The sequence below is a fragment of the Juglans microcarpa x Juglans regia genome, chromosome 2D (genome assembly GCF_004785595.1).
Source record: "Juglans microcarpa x Juglans regia isolate MS1-56 chromosome 2D, Jm3101_v1.0, whole genome shotgun sequence".
Classification (NCBI taxonomy): Eukaryota; Viridiplantae; Streptophyta; class Magnoliopsida; order Fagales; family Juglandaceae; genus Juglans; species Juglans microcarpa x Juglans regia.
In genome coordinates, this window is record NC_054596.1 from 13,555,111 (window position 1) to 13,576,560 (window position 21,450).

The 21,450-nt window shown below is 38.9% G+C and overlaps 1 protein-coding gene and 1 long non-coding RNA gene across 2 annotated transcripts in view; both read left to right on the forward strand.

Moving 5' to 3' along the window:
• Nucleotides 1-21,450, forward strand: part of LOC121250593 — a 53,647-nt gene that overhangs the window by 23,622 nt on the left and 8,575 nt on the right. The window contains 9 exon segments of the mRNA XM_041149746.1: nucleotides 8,863-9,510; nucleotides 10,109-10,508; nucleotides 10,646-10,770; nucleotides 11,066-11,233; nucleotides 14,771-14,971; nucleotides 15,074-15,628; nucleotides 15,734-15,793; nucleotides 15,917-16,245; nucleotides 16,817-17,249. Of these exon segments, the coding sequence (XP_041005680.1) occupies nucleotides 8,863-9,510; nucleotides 10,109-10,508; nucleotides 10,646-10,770; nucleotides 11,066-11,233; nucleotides 14,771-14,971; nucleotides 15,074-15,628; nucleotides 15,734-15,793; nucleotides 15,917-16,245; nucleotides 16,817-17,249 (2,919 nt within the window).
• On the forward strand, nucleotides 11,248-13,301 carry LOC121250594. Its single transcript, XR_005937816.1, has 2 exons — nucleotides 11,248-12,535; nucleotides 12,656-13,301. It is a non-coding gene; the product is annotated as an uncharacterized LOC121250594 (long non-coding RNA).

The window sequence follows — 21,450 nt, forward strand, 5'->3', positions numbered from 1 at the left end:
AGACTTGGTGTAGATAAAATCTGCATATTAAGAAAGGCATTATACGACCTCAAATAGTCCTCGAGGGCTTGGTTTGAACACTTTGGAAAAGCAGTAAGACATCACGGATATTGTCAAAGTCAAGCACATCATACCATGTTTTATAAACACTCAAAAGAAGGTAAAATTGCTATTTTGATTGTTTATGTGGATGATATTATCCTGAAAGGATATGATAGTGTTGGACTGAAAAGACTAAAAGAAAGGCTTGCTAATGAATTCGAGATGAAAGACTTGGGTGCATTAAAGTATTTCCTCGAAATGGAGTTTGCTAGGTCCAAGGAAGGTATATTTGTCAACACAAGTATGTACTGGACTTGCTTGGAGAAACAGGTATGCTTGGTTGTAAAACAGTTGAAACACCAATGGAACCCAACACAAAATTACAACCTACTAAGACCGAAAGTGTGGTGAACAAGGAACAATATCAGCGACTTGTTGGAAGGTTGATTTATTTGTCTCATACACGACCGGATATAGCATTTTTCTGTAAGTATGATTAGTCAATTCATGCATTCGCCTAGACCGGAGCACTTTGAAGCAGTTTACAGAATTTTGAAATATTTGAAGGGGACTCCTGGAAAAGGGCTAATTTTTAAAAAACGTGGACATCTACAAATTGAAGCCTACACCGATGTAGACTGGGCTGGGAGTATAACAGATAGGAGATCAACATCCGGATACTGTACCTTTGTTGGAGGAAATCTTGTTATTTGGCGAAGTACAAAACAAAATGTGGTCGCTAGAAGCAGTGCAGAGGCTGAATTTAGAGCAGTGGCTCATGGTATTTGTGAAGTTATATGGATTAAAAGATTGTTAGAAGAGTTGAAGGCTTCAGATTCGCTGCCCATGAAGTTATACTGCAATAACAAGGCAACAATTTCAATCGCCCACAATCCAGTTCTTCATGACAGAACAAAGCATGTAGAAGTGGATAAGCACTTTATCAAGGAAAAGCTTGACATTGGGCTGATTTGTATGCCATACATCTTAACTGCCGAACAGATTGCTGATGTATTTACTAAGGGATTGCATAAGAAGCAATTTGATGTTTTAATGGGCAAGCTGACTATAGAAGATATCTTCAAGCCAGCTTGAGGGGGAGTGTTGGAAAATCAGAAAGATATAACAGTAATTACCAAGATTGTATAGTTACCAAGATTGTATAGTTACCAAGTTTGTATAGCTGTAAATTAGGCAGTAATTAGTCAATGGTTATAAATTAGGAATGTATCTTTATTAGGTAAACTAATTAGTTATTCTTTTCCTAATTTAGATTTCTTGAAATTCCTATAAGAAGGAAATTCATGCAAGTCAGGAAAAATATAAGGAAATTATTCCCAAAGAATTTTCTGGTGTTCTGTTGTGTTGAAACCTGACTGGTGTAAGATGTAATGCTAAGCTTGGACCTGATCTTCACTTAGAGCTTGCAGCCCTTTTTAATACTCTGGCATCCTCTCTCTCTCTCTCTCTCTCCCCCCCCTCTCTTATTTTTCTTCTCAGTTTTATGCAAATTCTATAATCTTTCTTACCTAGCTTCTTGATTAAACCACACAAAGGCATAGGGCAAAATCTCCCTCACATTTGCTGCATAATAGTTAAGCTTGCTAGAGTTGTCGTATGAAGCTGCATGTCGAAATTGATATATCTCGATAACCATTCATCATAAATGAATCCATTTTTCAGCTTGAATTTCTCTCTCTTCATTTTTTTTCCCTCTCCGTACACTTTGACTTTTTTCACATCGTCAATGGTGGTTGTGAGCTGTTGACGGGGGGTTATCTGGTATCGAAGCATGGCTATGAGTTCTTTTAGTTGTTTAGTTATTGAGTTAAAGGTTTTTGAGGTGAGAAGAGATGGGGGTAAGGTGTGCATGACTGAGAAAGGATGGAAATGTGTGAGTGTGAGCTGTCTATGGTTAGGTTTAGAGACTATCCGTTGGGTGGCTAACTCGTTGGAGGCTTGTCTGAAGTTTGGGAGCAAAGGTTACCACTCTACTCGATGGGAAGGTGACAGAGGTCTCACTGTCCAGCGATGCTCAAACTCTCGTGGCTCCTACATGGCTTTGGCAGTGTATGGTGGGGGAGGTCATCGGAATTACATACTCATACCTGAAGACAAGGCTGGAATGGGGTGGAGGAAGATGGTGGTGGTGTTGAATGATATGGGCAAAGTAGGTGTTCAGGGGAGAAACTCACCGCAAGTGATGGCGGTAGCTTTGTCGTTGAGGTCGTACAAGGAGGCTCTAGAAGTTCCTCGAGCTGCGTAACACATTGTGATGGCAGACATGCAAAAGGGCTCACCTCCCTTTTCGGTAGCTACTCAGAGTGGAGGAGGAGATGGTAGAGGGTCGGTTGGGTTGAAAGAGAAAAAAAATATTGAAGGAGATACGTGAAATGCAGACTTCGTTGGGGGAGTTAACAAATAGTGTGGTTTCGTTAATATGTTGCGTTGAGGGTTATGCTATGGAGGGCGTGGGCTCGGGCTGCCAGTTGGGCTCACGGGACTGGAATGGTGGGCCTTATGGGAAGGGCCAGGCTTATGGGAAGGCCAGGCCTATGTGGGCAATGGGTTCCAGCCCAAAGCGAGAACACAGAAGGAGGTCGCCGGTGCACAGACAACTACGCCGAGGCCTGTGGAGACGGTTGCTAGCAGTGGTAAGGGTGTGAGCAGTCCATTTGAGGAAGGGGAAGTTACGGGACAAATATACGAGGCTGCCTTGGATACTGTTGTCTAGTTAGTGCCTTCTAACTAGACACAGAAAGTTTCGATTTCTGTTGAGGAAGCTATGGGTGGGTCTAATGAGGTGTTTTTCATGCCGGGAGTGGAGGAAGTGGACTGTATCATCGTGGGAGTGGATTCTGTCGTGGGTAAGGAGATAAACCCAGTAGGGGAGGGTACTAGTTTGTTGAGCCTTCTTGTGGATTCTGAGGGCAGTGAAGAGGAGGAGATGGGTAGCCTGTCACCATTACAGATGCTCCCACCTCATATTGCACCTCGAGCATTAGATTGGGTATTAAAAAAAGTAAAGGAGCTTCATGGTTGGGGGACTTTCCTGTGAGGGCTATGAAGACCAATTCATGGCTCTCCTAGTAGCCATGGAAGCTGGTCGATCTACGGTAATGAAGTCAGCTGTTAGAAAGGAGAGAGAGTTGAAACGATTGCAATGCTCCATTAACTATGATAATAAGGAAGGAACTTCGGAGAGAGATAAAGCAAAAGGGAGGGACGCTTCTTTTGTTAATGAAGCCTAAAATACTGTCTTGGAATGTGAGAGGGATCAATGACGTGAATAACCGCTTACGTATTAGATCCCTTCTCCGAAGTTGGAAAGTTGATATTGTTTGCCTACAAGAAACTAAACTGGCAATTATTTCTCTTCGTATCATTAGAAGTTTGTGGGGTTGTTTTCAAGTGGGATGACATTATTTACTGTCTAATGGAGCATCCGGGGGCATACTAGTAATGTGGGATAAAAAAGTGGTGGAAAATATGGAAGATTTCCTGGGGGATTATGTGGTGGCATGTTCGTTTAAGAATGTCATGGATGGATATCAATGGGCTTTTGCAAGTGTTTATGGGCCTAATCTTAACCCGTCACGAAGCTTTTTATGGGATGAGTTGGCCGGTATTAGCAGCATATGGGACTTACCTTGGTGTATTGGAGGTGATTTCAACGTCGCTCATTTCCCGAGTGAGAGATCGGGTGTTTTGGGTTTCAACTCACCCATGTTAGATTTTTCTAACTTCATTTCTGACCAGAATTACAGGATATTCCTCTTGCAGGTGGTTCCTTCACTTGGTCTAGCAACCAAGACGGAATTGGTCTAGCAACCAAGATCTTCCATCTTGGTCAAGGATAGACAGATTTCTCATCTCACCGGAATGGGAGGCACACTATCTAGATCTCATTCAGAAGAGACTACCTAGGTTGTGTTCAGATCACTTTCCCATTCTTTTGAATTGCGGGGGCATTAGAAGAGGCCCAAGGTACTTCAAATTTGAGAACATGTGGTTGAAGTCAGAGGGTTTTTTGGATAGAATAAGACAATGGTGGTCTTCTTACCATTTCCATGGTAATGCTAGCTATATGTTGGTTTGCAAATTTAAGTCTTTGAAAAAGGACTTGAAGGAGTGGAATACACAAGAGTTCAGTAATGTGGAAAGTCAGAAAACTGTTCTAATGGAGGAGCTTAAGGGCTTGGAGGGTGTGGAAGAGGAGAGGGTTCTTTCTGAAACTGAGCGGGCCCGCGATCCCAAGTGATTGCGGACATTGAACGGATGTCTCTTTTGGAAGAAATATCGTGGTGACAGAAATCATGAGCATTATGGTTGAAGGAAGGGGATAGATGCACAAAGTTTTTTTACCAAGTGGCCAACTCACATAGGCGGAACAATGCTATAGATACTCTGTTGATAGATGGGGCGCTCTCATCCAACCATACCGAGATCTTAGACCACATTGTCAATTATTATGATAAGTTGTTTTCGGAACAATTTGAGTGGAGGCCGAGACTTGACGGGCTGGTTTTTGATGTTCCTGACACGCAGGTTGTGGAATGTCTCGAAAGGCCTTTTGAGGAGGTAGAGGTCAGGTCGGTGGTCAAGGGTATGGTAGGAGCTCTAGGTCCCGATGGCTTCTCCATGGCCTTTTTTCAGACTTGTTGGGATGTGCTTAAAGATGATATCATGGAGGTTTTCCATGAATTTCATGGAAGCGGGCGGTTCGAGAAAAGTCTTAATGCAACTTTCTTAGCACTAATTCCCAAAAAGCCCGTTGTCGTAGAAGTGAAAGATTTTCGTCTCATTAGTTTGTTGGGTTGGGCTATACAAAATTTTATCCAAAGTATTGGTGAACAGATTGAGCAAAGTGATGGAAAGTTTGATTTCAAAGCCTCAAAATGCATTTATTCAAGGTAGGCAAATCCTTGACTTGGTACTTATAGCCAACGAATGTTTGTAGAGTCGTATTAAATTGGGAGAGCCAGAACTCCTTTGTAAGTTAGACATGGAGAAAGCGTACGATCAAGTCAATTGGAGTTTCTTAATTTATATGCTTGAGAGATGCGGCTTTGGCACTAAATGGTGTTCTTGGATCCATCATTGTATCTCTACGGCATGTTTCTCCGTATTGGTGAACGGTACGTCAAAAGGTTTTTTTCAAAAGCTGCCGAGGTTTGTGACAAGGAGACCCTCTTTCTCCTCTTCTCTTTGTTTTTGTGATGAAAGCTTTCAGCAAGATGATTTTAGGGGCGTTAGAGAGAGGGTTCATATCAGGATTCTCAGTGGGAGAGGCAAGTTCAGATTTGCTTAACATATCTCACCTATTGTTTGTTGATGATACACTAATATTTTGTGAGGCCAGACATGAGCAATTCGAGCGTTGAGGGTTCTATTATTATGTTTTGAAGCCGTGTCAGGATTGAAGGTGAATTTGGCTAAATTAGAGGTAGTGCCAGTGTGGTATGTACCCAATGTGGAGAGTCTAGCGTCCATCTTGGAGTGCAAGATATCTCAGTTGCCCATGAAATATCTCGGCCTTTTGCTGGGCGCGGTGTTCAAATCGAAATCTATATGGGATGATGTGTTAGAAAAATTGGAGAGGAAATTAGCTGGTTGGAAGCGGATGTACTTATCCAAAGGGGGTCGGGTAACTCTCATAAAAAGCACTCTCTCTAACTTACCAACATATTTCCTCTCATTATTTCCGCTCCCCGCCAAGGTGGCTCATCGCATGGAGAAATTTCAACGTGATTTCGTTTGGGGAGGGATCAAGGATGAGTTTAAATCTCACTTGGTGAAATGGGCCACAATTTGCCCCCCCATCAAAGAAGGAGGCTTGGGTATACGGAATTTGAAATCTTTCAACCAAGCCTTGCTTGGCAAATGGTTATGGAGATATCACCAAGAACAGGAGGCCTTGTGGCAAACCGTCATTGCTTTGAAGCACAGGGAATCATGGGGAGGGTGGTGTTCTAATGAGGTGAGTGGACCTCATGAAGTTGGGCTTTGGAAACATATTAGAAGAGGGTGGGACATTTATGCAGCACATACTTGCTTCAAAGTTGGCAACGGAGTGAAGGTAAAATTTTGGCTGACTTATGGTGTGGTGATTGGGCACTCAAGGATGTCTTTCCACAAGTTTATAACTTAGCAAGAAGGAAAGAAGCATCAATAGCAGATTTAGTTATCTTTTCCAATGGCCCTTCCCAATGGAACCTCACTTTCTATAGAGATGCACAAGATTGGGAGATAGATGACTTTTCGGCTTTTTTTGACCTTGTGTACTCCATTCGTGTGTCGGGGGAAGGTGAAGATAAGATATATTGGCGACCCTCTAAGAAGGAGGTTTTTACGGCCCGCTCTTTCTGTCATTCCTTGAACATGCACAACTCAGCCCCGTTCCCATGGAAGAGCATTTGGAAGACAAAGGCACCTCTAAAGGTAGCTTTTTTTGTATGGACAGCCACTTTGGAAAAGATTCTTACTATAGATAACCTAAGGAAACGTGGCATTATAGCTATGAATTGGTGTTACATGTGTAAGAAGAGCGGTGAGTCCGCTGACCATCTATTATTACATTGTGAGATTGCCATGACCTTGTGGACTGAAGTCTTATCACGATTGGGATTAGCGTGGGTGATGCCGGAAAGGGTATGTGATTTTTTAGCCTCTTGGAGAGGTATTAGGGGCAACTCTCAAATTGCATCCATATGGAAGATGTTACCTATTTGTTTATGGTGGTGCATTTGGAGGGAGCGAAACGCAAGATGCTTAGAAGATCAAGAGAGATCAATGGAAGAGCTTAGAATTTTGTTTTTCAATACTTTACTTCATTGGTTGATTGTAATTGATTTTCATGGCAGGTCTTTTCATGATTTCCTTATATCTCTAAACTAGACATAAATTTGCTCATGTATATGTCCCGTATACTTGGGCATTTTTGTCTCTCTTTTGATCAATAAAAATTTGTTTACCGATAAAAAAAAAAAAGAAGAAGAAATGAATCCATTGTAATTACGGTGCTCATTACTATCAAAAAAATTATGGTGCTCATACTTTGTTGCAATGACAATGGGTCTACGATTTGATTGTCTACAACCCACAAATTTCCAGTTTTGAAATTACCAATAGATCTTTGCCTGGCATCATTGAAATAAGGCTACTCCCTAGTGTGATAAAGCATGTAGACCTTAGCTAGGGACTTGGAATTACTAATAATGTACGCAAATGGTCACCCCTTCTTCCATCCACACTTTCTTCCACCTGGATTTCTCCTGTACTTGCTTCCTACCTCTTATGTAGTTTATGATACTAAGATCAGTTTAAGATGTTGCATACCTTTTGTGATGCTGCTGTATTGCTTTCTGGATAGCTGACCTTTTCTCACAATGTTGAGGTATTATCAGGATTTAAAATGAATGGTGACTCTCTATATTGGAGTTCAATTCTTGTTTCTACCCTTAGTTTGGATCTACATATCTAGTTTATGAGTTGAGTCCGAGCTCTTGTCAGCTAATTTGAGGGAATTTGGTTGAACTTTTATGCCATTAATAAGTGAAAGCAGCTTTGATTGTCATTTTAATTCAACATAATATTGGTTGAGAGAGAAAAAGAAGACAGATGTTGTGTTACAAGAAAATGCGAAATATAAAGCCAAGAAGGAACTTTCTAGAGGATTTCTTTTCTTTTTAAGTAATCAAGAATTTATTGATGAACTCACAAGGGATAGCCCAAGCACACAAAATGTATATGAGAAACACCTAGTTAGAAATAGAAAAAGATGTAAGAAAATCATGAAAATTTACTATTGAAGTCTATAGCGACTGTCTAAAGAACAAATTATTGAAGAAATAAGTTTTAAGTACTTCTATCGTCCACTATTGGTCTTCAAAACTCCTATTCATTCTTTCATTCCAAATACACCACATCAAGAGGGATCATCTTCCACACCAATGCAAACTATGTGTTGCCATATAACCCTCTCCAACCTGCAAAGATATCTACTAACCTATTGGGCATAACCCGAACGAACTCAACTCTACCAAATTAAGCATTCCATAAGTCTCTAGCAAAGTCACAATGGAGAGAAAGATGGTTTACTGATTTCCCAGTCTTTCTGCACATGAAGCACTAATCAATTACGATGATATGCTGTTTTCTTAGGTTATCTATTGTCAGGATCTTAACTGAGGAGGTTGTAAAAGTGAAGAAAGCTACTCTTAGAGGTGCTTTAATACGCCAGATACTCTTTCAAGGGAAAGAGTTTTTGTCTTTTTTTTTGAGAACCTAATAGAAAGAATCAATAGAGAAATTCATTTTCTTGGAAGGGGTCCAAAGGGTTTTATCAATACCTCCGCGACATAAACCAGTAGAGTATAAGAGATTGAAGAATTTTATGGAGGCATCAACCTCTTGGTAGATCACTCTTTGTTTTCGTTTTTGTTTTCTATATGTTTTAGGGATTTCTTTGCAATGGTAATATTCTTCACTTTAAAGTCTTTTCTTCTTTCCATCAAAGTAGGAAAAATGTTACGGCTTTGTGTAACAGTTGCTCATCACTAACCATTCTTATACTTAAAAAGAGTGAAAAATACTCTTAGACTCCCAATGAGTTTTGTTTGAACTCAACATTCAACAGTTTTGGCTATATGCAAGAAGGGTTTCCTAACTCATCTATTGAGTTTCTTCTAAAGCTGAAAGGCCTTGCATCTCTGAGTTTGCTTTTTAAGTTACCTGAATATGTTATTATACAAGAACTGTCTTTCTGCACTGATACTTTATAAGAACTATGCAGTTATATGTATATCTCTTTCTGCGCAGATACTGTTGGATCAATCTTTTCTTATGGGTGTTCATTTATTGTGGGAATCTCAAGTTGAGTACTATATATGCCATAATGACTGGGAAGAAGTTTCTAAACTCCTGGACCTGGTTCCTGCATCTATTTTATCGCATGGAAGCCTCCAAGTCAGTTTAGATAGTATACAGCCTGCTTCAAATGTTGTGTACAATAGGGAATCTTCTCATTATGGCAAATACTTACGCTCTCTTGAAGAACTAGATGCTGTGTGCATGGACATTCCAAACGTCAAAATTTTCAGGTTTCCAGGTAATCTTATGTGCTCAGTCTGGTTAAGGTTGCTTATGGAGGAGAAACTTGCAAAGAAGTTCATTTTTCTTAAGGAATATTGGGAAGGCACAGCAGAGATAGTACCTCTTCTGGCCCGTTCAGGCTTCATCTCTAATGGATATAGAACTCCTTTTGTGGATGATAACATTAAGAATTCATCAGATCTCAACTTGTCAGATGGTGATGGATCCTCTCATGTTGACACCGTGCAAGCTATGCATAAATTAGTAGTACATTACTGTGCTCAATACAACTTGCCAAACCTTCTGGACCTTTATCTTGACCACCACAAACTGGTTTTAGATAACGATTCACTTGGTTCATTGCTGGAAGCTGCAGTAAGTTTCTATAAATCCAGTGAGTGTTACTGTTCTTTATGTTGGATTTTCTTTAACAGTTTCTTGATCATACTTACAATAACAAAATATATCCTTGATCTCAATTTTTTTAATCATTGTAATATGTATGCTGTTTATACTGTTTGTGCCTGATGGTTCAGTTGATTGTCTGTATATTGCTGATTGCATTTTGAATCAACTTTACCTTTATAGTATGAAAACTGTGTGCAAGTGATTGTAGCTTCATTTTAATGAAAAATGCACTCTCTTCCTCTCCCCCCGTTTCTCTCTTTCAATTTTTGTGATTTTGTCACACATATATTGGCTGGATACATTAAGTGGTAAATTTTACTTACTGGTTGCAAAGGTCATCCAATAATTCCCAAGAGTTGCTTCGTTTGAGATTTTTCCTCTCTTGTTTACGAGACAGCTTGATTTATTATGATTTTTTGATTCTCATATATGATCTATTGGTCATCATAATTAGACCTACTTGATACCATGACATGCATTTCAAAGTCCTATGTTGTGGCTTGTTAATTGCGTTGGCATGATAGTCTGTGTGCTTACCTGTGTTCAATACTATTTATCTGTACAGGGAGATTGGCAATGGGCAAGATGGTTGCTCTTATCTAGAGTGAAGGGGCATGAATATGATGCCTCACTTTCTAATGCTCGTTCAATAATGTCACGTAATTTAGTTCCTGGCAGTAAACTCAGTGTCCTGGAGCTAGATGAAATAATACATACTGTTGATGACATCGCGGAAGGAGGGGGGGAAATGGCAGCTCTAGCAACGCTAATGTATGCTCCCGCACCTATTCAAAGTTGTGTGAGTTCTGGTAGTGTAAACCGGTATGGTAGCTCCTCTGCCCAGTGCACCCTGGAGAATCTAAGACCTACCCTTCAGCAGTTTCCTACATTGTGCCGCACACTTGTAGCTGCATGTTTTGGACAAGATACAACTTACAATGTTGTGGGCCCTAAAGCAAAGAATGGTTATCCCTTTTCTTTTACTTTCTTTTGGTTCCCTCTTTCAGGGACATGTAGCAAATCAGTGCTAGGGAATTTCTAGTTTCTTATTCATTGTATACAATCCCTGCACTCTCTTACAATTTTCAATTTTGCCATTCAGCTTTGTCTGACTATTTAAAATGGCGTGATAACATCTTCTCTGCTGGACTTGATACTTCACTTCTGCAAATGCTGCCATGCTGGTTTCCTAAGGCTGTGCGAAGATTGATTCAGATTCACGTCCAGGTCTCTTTTATCTGCTTCATTTGCAACTGAACTTCTGATGTGTTTGTTCTCTCTCTCTCTAGTCAATTAGAATATAAAATACTAGGTGTCTTTCTGAACTATGATTTTATATCTATATATAATTAATATGCATTTTATTAAGAGCACAGAGGGGGTAATCTAAGTACACAAGTATACAACTTTCTAAACTATGCTTTGAAACTGAATTTCCATATATTGCTTGGCATTTTCTTTTGATATTGCCGCATTTCATATGAATAGATTATCTTGTCAAGCAATTTGCATGGTATTTCAGGGTCCTCTTGGATGGCAGTCACTTTCAGGTCCTATTGGAGAGTCTCTACTAGATAGAGACATTGAGTTTTTCATAAATGCTGATGAACAAGCTGAGATCAGTGCAGTCTCCTGGGAAGCAACTATCCAAAAGCACATTGAAGAGGAGCTCTATAGTTCTTCACTGGTGGTATGTTCTTCTTTGTTTCATGTTTCCTCTATTTTACGTTAAGGACAACAGCTTGAACTATGTACTGAAAGGAAAGAATAGAATATAAAAAATTAGTTGAGTTTTTACCTTATCTTGTAAGGTTCAGTGGAGTAAGTGAAGAATCATTTGAAGGCTTAATCAGACTTTGGATCCTTAAACTGAACAAGCAAAATTACTTATAATCCCCATGCTAAAATATCAACAACGAGAACCTTCTATCAATTTGCTATTTTCTTTTGAAACTAACTTATGGTGTTAGGGGTATGAGAGCTAAAAATGAAATCTTAAAAAATAATTTTTTTAATAAGTATTATAAAAAAGATTAAAAATGAAATCAAGTTGTGTATTTCAATCAATGTAGAAAATTGGTGTTGATAACGTAAATGGAGGGTTAGTTGTGTTGGGATGGAGTTTGGCTGCGATGTTTGTTGGTTTGAAATGGCTGTTGTTGGAGTAAGTTGTGGCCTTGGGGTTCTCTAGAGTTGGTGTGGATGATGGCTTTGCTATTTCAGGGTAGGGAGAAGTTGGGGAACAGTGATTGCCACCATCCTGTTAGGGACTCCGGTCTTGTCCCTAACACTAAGGACCACGAGCTTGCCTTGGTGAGGATGATGACCGAGTGATCTTCCCAACTTGCTTGGCCTTTAACAAAGGGATGGTGTTTGAGTGAATGAATGATGGAGATGATGAACTTGGGTAGGCTAAGTGTTTAAGGAAGGCAAAAACAATGTGGACAGCTAGGGTTTGTCTTGGTGAGTGGTGCTAAGTTGATGGAGGCTAGGATTGAATGGATGAGGTGAGGCTAGGGTTTCAGGTAGGAGGCAGCTAGGGTTTCAGGTAGGAGGCTACTAGGGTTGCCGAATTAGGATAAGGTGAATTAGGGTTGCCGTGGGTTAGGATGGGAAGTTAGGGTTTTTTGGGGGTGCAAGGCAACTAGGGTTGCCATGGACTATGGGGATAGATTAGGGTTGGCGAGATTGGGGGGTTGGCTAGGATTGGATGATTTGGAAATGGATACGGGAAGATTCTAGGATGGAAGGAATCTCTTTAGGCAAGTGGAGGATTCGGTTTTGGCTAGGATGACAAGTCAATGGTTGACTAGAGAGATTTTAGGAAGGAGGGATTTAAGGAATTGAAGAGGATTGGAAGAGTGGAGTGATTCAAGGGATGGAGAGATTCTATGGAAGTTCCTAGAATTAGGGAATGTGATTGGATTGAGTCAACTTTCCTTGAATTAAGGAAGTTGCCAAAGAGGTCTCTTGATGGACGGCTAGGGTTTGAGTGGGTGGAGGCTATGTGTATTTCGGCTAGGGCTTAGTTGGATAAGGAAGGCTAGATATGGTAAGTGATAGGTATGGGAAGATGAGAGGCAATAGGGATTCAGTTAGGTGAATGGGTAAGATGGATGGAGGCAAGACTCCTAAAAGGAAATAATTACCTTTTAGAGACTTGAGGTTGGCGCCTAGGGTTTTATGGATATGGAAAGATTTATGGGCAAGCCAAGTATGGTAAGTATGACTCACGGCTAGGGCAATGTATTTGAGGGATGAAGGGCAATTATGGGAAGTGAACTATTATGGAAAGTAAGGCAACACTAGGGTTGGTCGAGTGGTGTATGTGGGAAGATCAAAATGGATGGATGGATAAGTTTGTGGCTGAGTAAAGTAAGTGGGAAATATGGCTAGGGTTTTATGGAGGTGGCGGCAAGGTAATTTATGGAAGGTGGACTAGGGCAAACACTATAGTGGGCGAGACTTAGTGTTTGGGTGGATCAAATGAGGCAATGCGTGGAGGATGGCAATGAACAATGGATGAACACTACGAATTCTCAAGAACAACTCAAGAACAATGCACATAAAATAACAAGATCAAATGATAGAAAATGGAAGACAAGAGATGGAATGGAAAATACTCATAAGATTAATTGATCCTTGGGGATTCACGAATTGCACCCTAAAGATGAAAAGAACAAGATAGATAGATTGAATCACACGTATTCACGAATTACAAGGTGATGATTCTCTACTAGGGATTCACAAATTGCACCTAAGTAGCCCAAGTGCTAACCACCGAAGGATGATCTCAAGAACAATAGTCTACCCACTTAGGGAATTTGCCAAACATTCAAAAGATGTAAAAGAAATGCCTAAGGGTCCTATTTATAGAGATTACAAATTGGAAACCCCCAGTAGGTCCCTTTGAATATAAATAAAATGAATAAATAAAGATAATAAAATAATGGTCTTGCATGGCCAATGTGGCCCATGACATATGTTGGCCCTTGGTGGCCTAGGCTGGCCCATGGGCATGGCTGGCAAGGCTGTTGGCGTGTGGCTGACATGGCCCAGGCAGGGGCCTGGGTGCTGGGGCTGCACGCTGGGGCTGCTGCATGGGCAGGCTGGCAGGGCCCAGGCAAGGTGCCTGGGCACTGGGCTTTTGCGTGCGTGCTGGGCATGTACGCTGTGCGTGCTGGGCAAGCTGGGCTTGCTGCGCACACTGGCCTGGTTAGCAGCCTTACTAGGCATCCTGGGTGTGCCATGGCAGTGCCCATGGCATGCCTGTGGGGCTGCTGGGGGGCTGTTCGGCCTTGTCACGGCATGGCTGGTGGCTTGGCCGTGGGCCACAAAACATGGGGTCTTGACATTCTGCTTAGCTATGGTCACTTTTTCCCATTACCCACACCTTGCTTGTAAATAATGCAACATCTTCCAACCTTTTTCCAAATCTGTGACCTCGATTTAATGTGTCATAGGCCCCTGTTCATGGGACACCATCGTGGTGACTGCATGTGGTGGTTGCAACACTGGTATCTATGATAGGGAAACATGGAGGGTTATAGCCAATGGCAATAGTATAAAGCTCAAAGTTTTCATATTAGTTAAGGTTTGAAAGATAAAGCCATCCTATTGCTGGAAGGGTCAGAATATAAAATTTGCTTTTCTGTTGGTGGTATCGCAGAATTAAATCCATTAGATTGTTTAAGGTTCAAGTTGTTCTGGACTTGTACTACGGGATTGATTAGTGGTTCTGTAAAGTTTTTGCCAAATCCCCTTGGGTGCAAACAATCTCTAGAGGCCATCGGACTGGGGGATTTTCCCTTTGAATTACCCGAGGTGCATTTGCGGGAAACTCCTTGCCGAGGGCCTGTGCACCCCTGGAATTAGTCGGGATGCTGTTCCTGGACACCCAGTGCTAATAAAAAAAATGTTTTTGCAAGAAGAAAACGTATTACCAAGAGAAGAGGCCTTTTCTGCAATGACCATAGAAAAAGGGGTCCTATGTAGTTGAAGCAGAGAGAAGGCGGTAGAATTTTGCAAAACATGTTCATTGGAATTGAAGTGCTAGTAGTTTTTTGTAAGTCATTAAAGATGCTTAGGATGTATAACCAATGGCAGTCATACAGAACCACCTCTGAAGGTAGAGATTAATAGTGCAAAAGTCCATGGTGTCAGTTACTTTTGAGCTTCTTGCTAGCTACCTGTATGTTGCTGGGATGACCTCTATTATTGACTTTAGGAATCTGGACTTGGGCTTGAGCATCACTTGCATCGCGGACGTGCACTGGCAGCTTTCAACCATCTTCTTGCAGCTAGAGTTAAAAAATTGAATGCAGAAGGGCAAGGCAGTGCTTCAGCACATGGACAAAGTAATGTGCAATCAGACGTGCAGACACTTCTTGCACCTTTAACCCAAAGTGAAGAGTCTCTTCTTGCATTTGTAAGTCCTAATATTCTTTTCATTTAGATTTATGCTTGAAATGACTTTTTCCTTAATTTACTTGAATGGTGCCTTGAACTTCTGTAGCACTTTACTTTTCAGGTTCAACCCCTTGCTATTATCCATTTTGAGGATTCTGTATTGGTGTCTTCATGTGCTTTTCTCCTGGAGCTTTGTGGGCTATCTGCCACCATGCTTGGCATTGACATTGCTGCCTTGAGACGGATATCTTCCTTTTACAGGTCCACTGAAATCAATGACAATTTTAGACAACTTTCACAGAAGGGTTCTGCATTTCATGCAGTATCTCATGAAAGTGATATAATAGAATCTCTTGCACGAGCTCTGGCCGATGATTATTTGCACGATACACCCAGTATCAAACCCAAGGGAACTCTAAATTCAGATACTAGTAAACGACCTTCACGAGCTCTCATGCTCGTTCTTCAGCATTTGGAAAAGGCTAGTCTTCCACTGATGGTGGATGGAAATACATGTGGGTCTTGGCTTTTAAGTGGCAATGGTAATGGAACTGAATTAAGATCTCAACAGAAAGCTGCAAGCCAGCATTGGAATTTAGTTACAGTTTTTTGTCGGATGCATAAGCTTCCCTTGAGCACAAAATACCTTTCTTTACTAGCAAAAGACAATGACTGGGTGTGTCTCCCTGTCTGTGCTTTTATTGTTATTTATTTAATACTTTTCGAATATGGATCAACTCTTCATCATCTTGAAACTTATGTTGCCTTTTTCATCTGTAAGGTTGGGTTTTTGTCAGAAGCTCAGGTTGGAGGATACCCTTTTGACACAGTAGTACAAATAGTAAGTACTTAAATTTCATTCGTACATAAATATTACAAATATCTCATTCAGGAGAAAAGAGGCATGAATTCGCCACCTTTATGTTTCCAATAAATTTGCCATCTTATGAAATGCATGTTTCAGGCATCAAAGGAGTTTGGTGATCCACGTCTCAGAATTCATATATTAACAGTTTTGAAAGGCATGCAATCAAAAAAAAAAGCTAGCTCTTCATCATATTCAGATACTACAGATAAAGGGAGTGAAACTCCCTTTTCAGATGACAGCATATGTGTTCCTGTCGAACTCTTCAGAACCTTAGCTGAGTGTGAGAAGCAGAAAAATCCTGGAGAGGCCCTTTTGATGAAAGCAAAGGACTTGTCTTGGTCTATTTTGGCCATGATTGCATCTTGCTTTCCTGATGTGTCTCCAGTGTACTGCTTAACAGTGTGGCTGGAAATTACTGCAGCAAGGTCACCATTACAATTTCCTAGATTATGTGTTTCGATGGCTTTCTTGTTTGTATCTGAGATGTGTTTGTGTAAACTCATTCTCTATAACTATATACATTTAGAGCATGTTTGGATGCTTAAAGTATCTCAAAATTTTGTGAATAGTAGTGAAATAGTTTGAGTAAAGATGTTTTACTGGGTTTTGGGAAAGGAGAGAGAAAAAGTTAAATAAAAATATATCTTAAAATAAGTATTGTATTGGAGTTAAAAAAATGTTTAAATATGATTTTTTAATATTATTTTCGTTTTGAAGTTTGTAAAAATTGTATTGATTTTTGTGTTTGAATAATGATTAGGTAATGATTAGATGAACAAGCTGAAAAGTTGAAAATTTGAAATTGAAAATTGTTGTGTTTAAGTGATGTTTGGGAATGAAGTTATGAGAAATTTTGAGAATTTTGGAAGTTCTCATGTTTGCCAAACATGCTCTCAGTCTACCGATGCCCAAAAAAAATTGTGAATTATAATTTATCTACAAATATTTCAAAGGATTTTTTTTTTTTAAATCTCATTGCAGCTATATTCTTTACAGGGAAACTTCATCCATTAAGGTGAATGATATTGCATCTCAGATTGCAGATCATGTTGGAGCAGCTGTGGAAGCTACTAATTCTCTACCAGGAAGTGGTAGAGCCCTTACATTTCACTACAACCGGTGTAATCCGAAACGCAGGCGGCTTATGGAGCCTAAAGCAGCTGATCCTGTGTCTGAGGCGACAATTGACATTTCAAATACTTCTGCGAGTGCAAAAAGATTTGTTGTGGAAGGCATTATTTCTGAGGAAGAGAAAAAAATGGAACTTGGTGAACATATTATTGTTTCAAGTGATTTTGACGAAGGGCATGTTTCCCTTTCCAAGATGGTTGCAGTGCTATGTGAACAACACTTGTTCCTGCCTCTGCTAAGGGCATTTGAAATGTTCCTTCCTTCATGTTCACTCTTACCTTTCATCCGTGCTCTTCAGGTTTGTCAGAAAGCTTTTTATTTTTTTAAAAATAAAGTAATTGAAAATTTTATTGATCAAGACAAATGGCATAGCTTAACTGCACAGGATGTATACAAGAGAAACACTTAATTAGAAATAGAAAAAGGTTCAAGGAAATTATGAAGGCTTAGTCCATTAAAGTTTGTGGTAGTTGTTCGAAGGAATAGTGTAACGACCCAAGAAAAAGCCCAAATCATATTTGGGCTTTATACTTAAAAGTAACTGGTGAATGTTACAATTGGAGTACCTCTCTATCATTATAAAAGCCAAGAAATTTTGTCTCAAACAATGTAGGATTCCGTTCACCACCCTTCTATACTCAATACGGGGTATTATAGTCTCTCCTTTAAATTCCTAACATTTTCATCAATCCATTTCATGATAGGTGGTATAACTCAAGTCCCACACTTTTGGTTGGAGATTGACTCTTATATCATTTGTAATTATCCAAGGAAATATCCATGCTATAAATAGGCTCAGCCTTGCCAACATTACAATTAGAATGCCTTGGATCTTTTTATTTTTATTTTTATTTTATAAGTAAAAGTAAAATTTTATTGATGGGAAAATGCATAGTCGAAGTTCACTGGGAGTGCACATTGAATATGCCTAAATACCACTAAGCACTAGTGAGGGATACAAGAAAATCATGAAAATTGTCCTCATTACAAGTAATGGCCAAAGCCCAAGAGAATAAAGTATTATAAAAGAATCTCTTCTGATCATCCAAAGAACGTTCTCTGTCTTCAAAGCACCTCTTGTTTCTCTCCATCCACAAACACCACAGAATATAATGAGGGATCATTCTCCACACAACAACAATGTGGACGTTTCCCTTAATACCTGTCCAACACTTAAAAATATCCGTAACTCTTCCAGGCATAACCCTTGCCAACCTGGTCCAATTAAGGATCTCATTCCATAAACATTGGGCCACTTCACAATGTAACAAAAGATGATCCATTGATTCCCCATCTTTCTTGCACAAAAAGCACCAATCCCTAATGATAAGATCACGTTTCATCAAATTGTCAGAGGTGAGAATTCTCCCAAGAGATGCAGTTCATATAAGAAAGCAAGCTTAGGAGGTACCTTACAATTCCAAATAGCCTTCCAAGGAAAACAGTGATCATTAGAGAATGGGCTTTATAGAAGGAACGCACTGAGAACTTATTATTTCCACTAGGAGTCCAAATCATCCTATCCTCCAACATATTGCCAAACAACATAGCATAGAATGAGTCAAAAAAATCAGCCAACATTTCCAATTCCTCAATATCTTGTTCATTTGCAACAAAATATTTTCTTTGGTGAAACTCAATACTTGGAGTTCAACGGATAACATTCCAATGGGCAGAACCAGTGGAAAACACCAATAAATCACCCACCACGGCCTCTGTCACTAGAAATCTGGTTGAGCACAGGAAAAACATGCTTAAGAGCCTTATCACCGCACCAAACAGCATGCTAAAAATAAACACCATGACCTCTTCCAACCGCAAATCTGAAAAAATTGGAGAACCTCCCATTCAGAGCGAATATTTTTCCACAACCCCACACCATATGTCCTAACTTCATTAGAACACCTGCCCCCCCTAATACTCTTGTATTTTGAATCTATGACTTCTCTCCACAAACCCTCACATTTCCGATGATATCTCCACAACCATTTTCCCAAAAGAACTTTATTGAAGACCCTCAAATTACGCAATCCCCAAACCACTGCAAGATATCGGGGAATAAACTTTATCCCAGCCAACAAGATGAAACTTTGTTTCCTCCCCAATACCTCCCCAAAGAAAATTACGAAAAGTTTTCTCAATATGAGAGGCCACACTTCTAGGTAGGGGTGTAAGGAGTTTGGCCCGGACTTGAAAAACCGACCGGTTGGTCTCGTATGTATACTTGGACCGGACCCACAAATTGTGGACCGAAAAAATTCGGTCCGGTCCCTGGGTCTATAAATTTTGGACCGGACTGGATTGAACTCCTATGTATACTTTTAAAATATTTTTAATAATTTAATATATTATTTTTATATAGTAATTATATAAGTTAATGATGTAATTTTTATCTAATTTATTATTATTGACCATATAAAATATAAAATAATATATGCTGTCAATTAGTAATAAATCATAAATTGTGTGATAATTTATATCATTATATATAAATAGTTAATACATCATACATTCATACATACTCTATTATTTATACTTAATTAAAATAATTAGGTAATTTTTTTTAAATACCTAAGTTGCAAGCAAGCATGAATAATCTATGTACAATGAAATTATTTGATATTCATTAACCATATATAAAATGTATGACATTATTAATAATTATGCATACTAAAGAGTAAAGTCTAAGTTAGTAAGTAGTAACTATCAACATCATGAATATAATTATAGTAAAATATTTTTTTAATGAGTTAGTTACAAAATCTACATTAATAATTCACTTAATTTTAATTTAGTAATTTAAATAATTTTTTTCTTAATTTATTTGAAAAAAATTAAACAAAATAAAAAAATAATTGGACCGAATTGGACCGGACCAGACCAATAGCTACCAGTCCAGTCCGGTCCCTATGGATGTTCGGTCCGGTTCGGTCCGGGGAAAATGAATTTCGGTCCATCACCCCATGGACCGGACCGATTTACACCCCTACTTGTAGGCAGTGGTGGAACCAGGAATTTTTATGAGGGGAGGCCAACTTTTCTATTGTGTGACACGTTATATAAAATAAAAAAAAACTGAAAAATTATAAAAATATAAGTATATATAAAATTAAATCTCAATAATTTGCTATATATACATAGAAAAAAATTCTAAAAAACACAACTTAATATATGTTTCAAATTTCTAACGATAATGTTTCATGGAATAATATTAAGCTATTATTATTTTTGTAATGAAATATTTAGAATTTATTTTCTTCATAGAAACTATTAAGTGATCTTGTAGAAGGTCATCTTTCATTTTAGTATGTAAGCTAGTTAATCAAGTTTCATGCAAAATCTAGATATTTTTATTTCACATTAAACGTATAATGCTATAATTGAGACTTTAAATAAATTTTTTTTTACTCAATGAAGTCTAGTGGATGAAACCTCTCAACCATTTTTCATGTAAATCATCAACCTTAAATGATTTTTCTTGTATTTTCACTTTGGATTCCATATTAAGAAGTCTAATATTGTATGATGGAAAAACTTTGAGATCCATATTAATAAGTTTATTATTTTTTCTAAACTTAGTTTTAATTTAATTTTGGTGAGGCCACATCCTTGAAAAAAAATAATATATAGAAATTATACAAAATTTTGAGACTATAGGAAAAAAAATTGGAGAAAGACATTTCTAGATATATTGAAATTTTAGAGAACATATGAGGATTGTAAATTTTTGGGGGAGCCATTTGCTATATTTATAGAATTATAAATAAAATATAGGGTATATTTTGAATTTTTTAAAAATTTTGGGCCCCCCCTTAGTCATAACGTAGGTCCGCTGTTGCTTGTAGGTAATGGAAATAGAGAGAGAAAATATGTAGAGAGGTTAGATAAAATGCTCTTTATGAGAGTTAATCTACCATCCTTTGACAAATAGATTCGTTTCCAACTTGCCAATCTTCTGTCAATATTTTCTAACACTCCCTCCCAAATAGATTTCACCTTGAAAGCAGCCCCAAACGGAAGATCAAGGTATTTTCAAAGGTTGTGAAGCAATCTTACAGCCCAAGGTATTTGCCAAGCCCTGAATATTGTTCACTATACCCCCAGGAACCATTTTAGACTTCGAGAGATTTACCTTCAAGCCTGAAACAGCTTCAAAGCAAAGTAAAATAGCCTTCAAATATTGCATATGACCACGGTCTGGCTCACAAAAAAGTAGAGTGTTATCAGCAAAGAGAATGTGAGATATTTGTTTTTTGATAAGTAAGAAATTTATTTAAAAACGTAATTAGGCATAGCCCAAATACATAGGAAGTGTACAAGAGAGAAGCACCTAATTACAAGCTAACCCTGAAAAACAGTACAAAAGTCATTAAGACTATTCCCATCCAATACAATAACTGAAGCCCAAAGCAACAAAGCTAGTCCCAACACCTCCCAATGAAAAACCAGCAAGAAAACCTCCATTAACAGCTACTCCCAACATTCGACTTAGTGCGTAC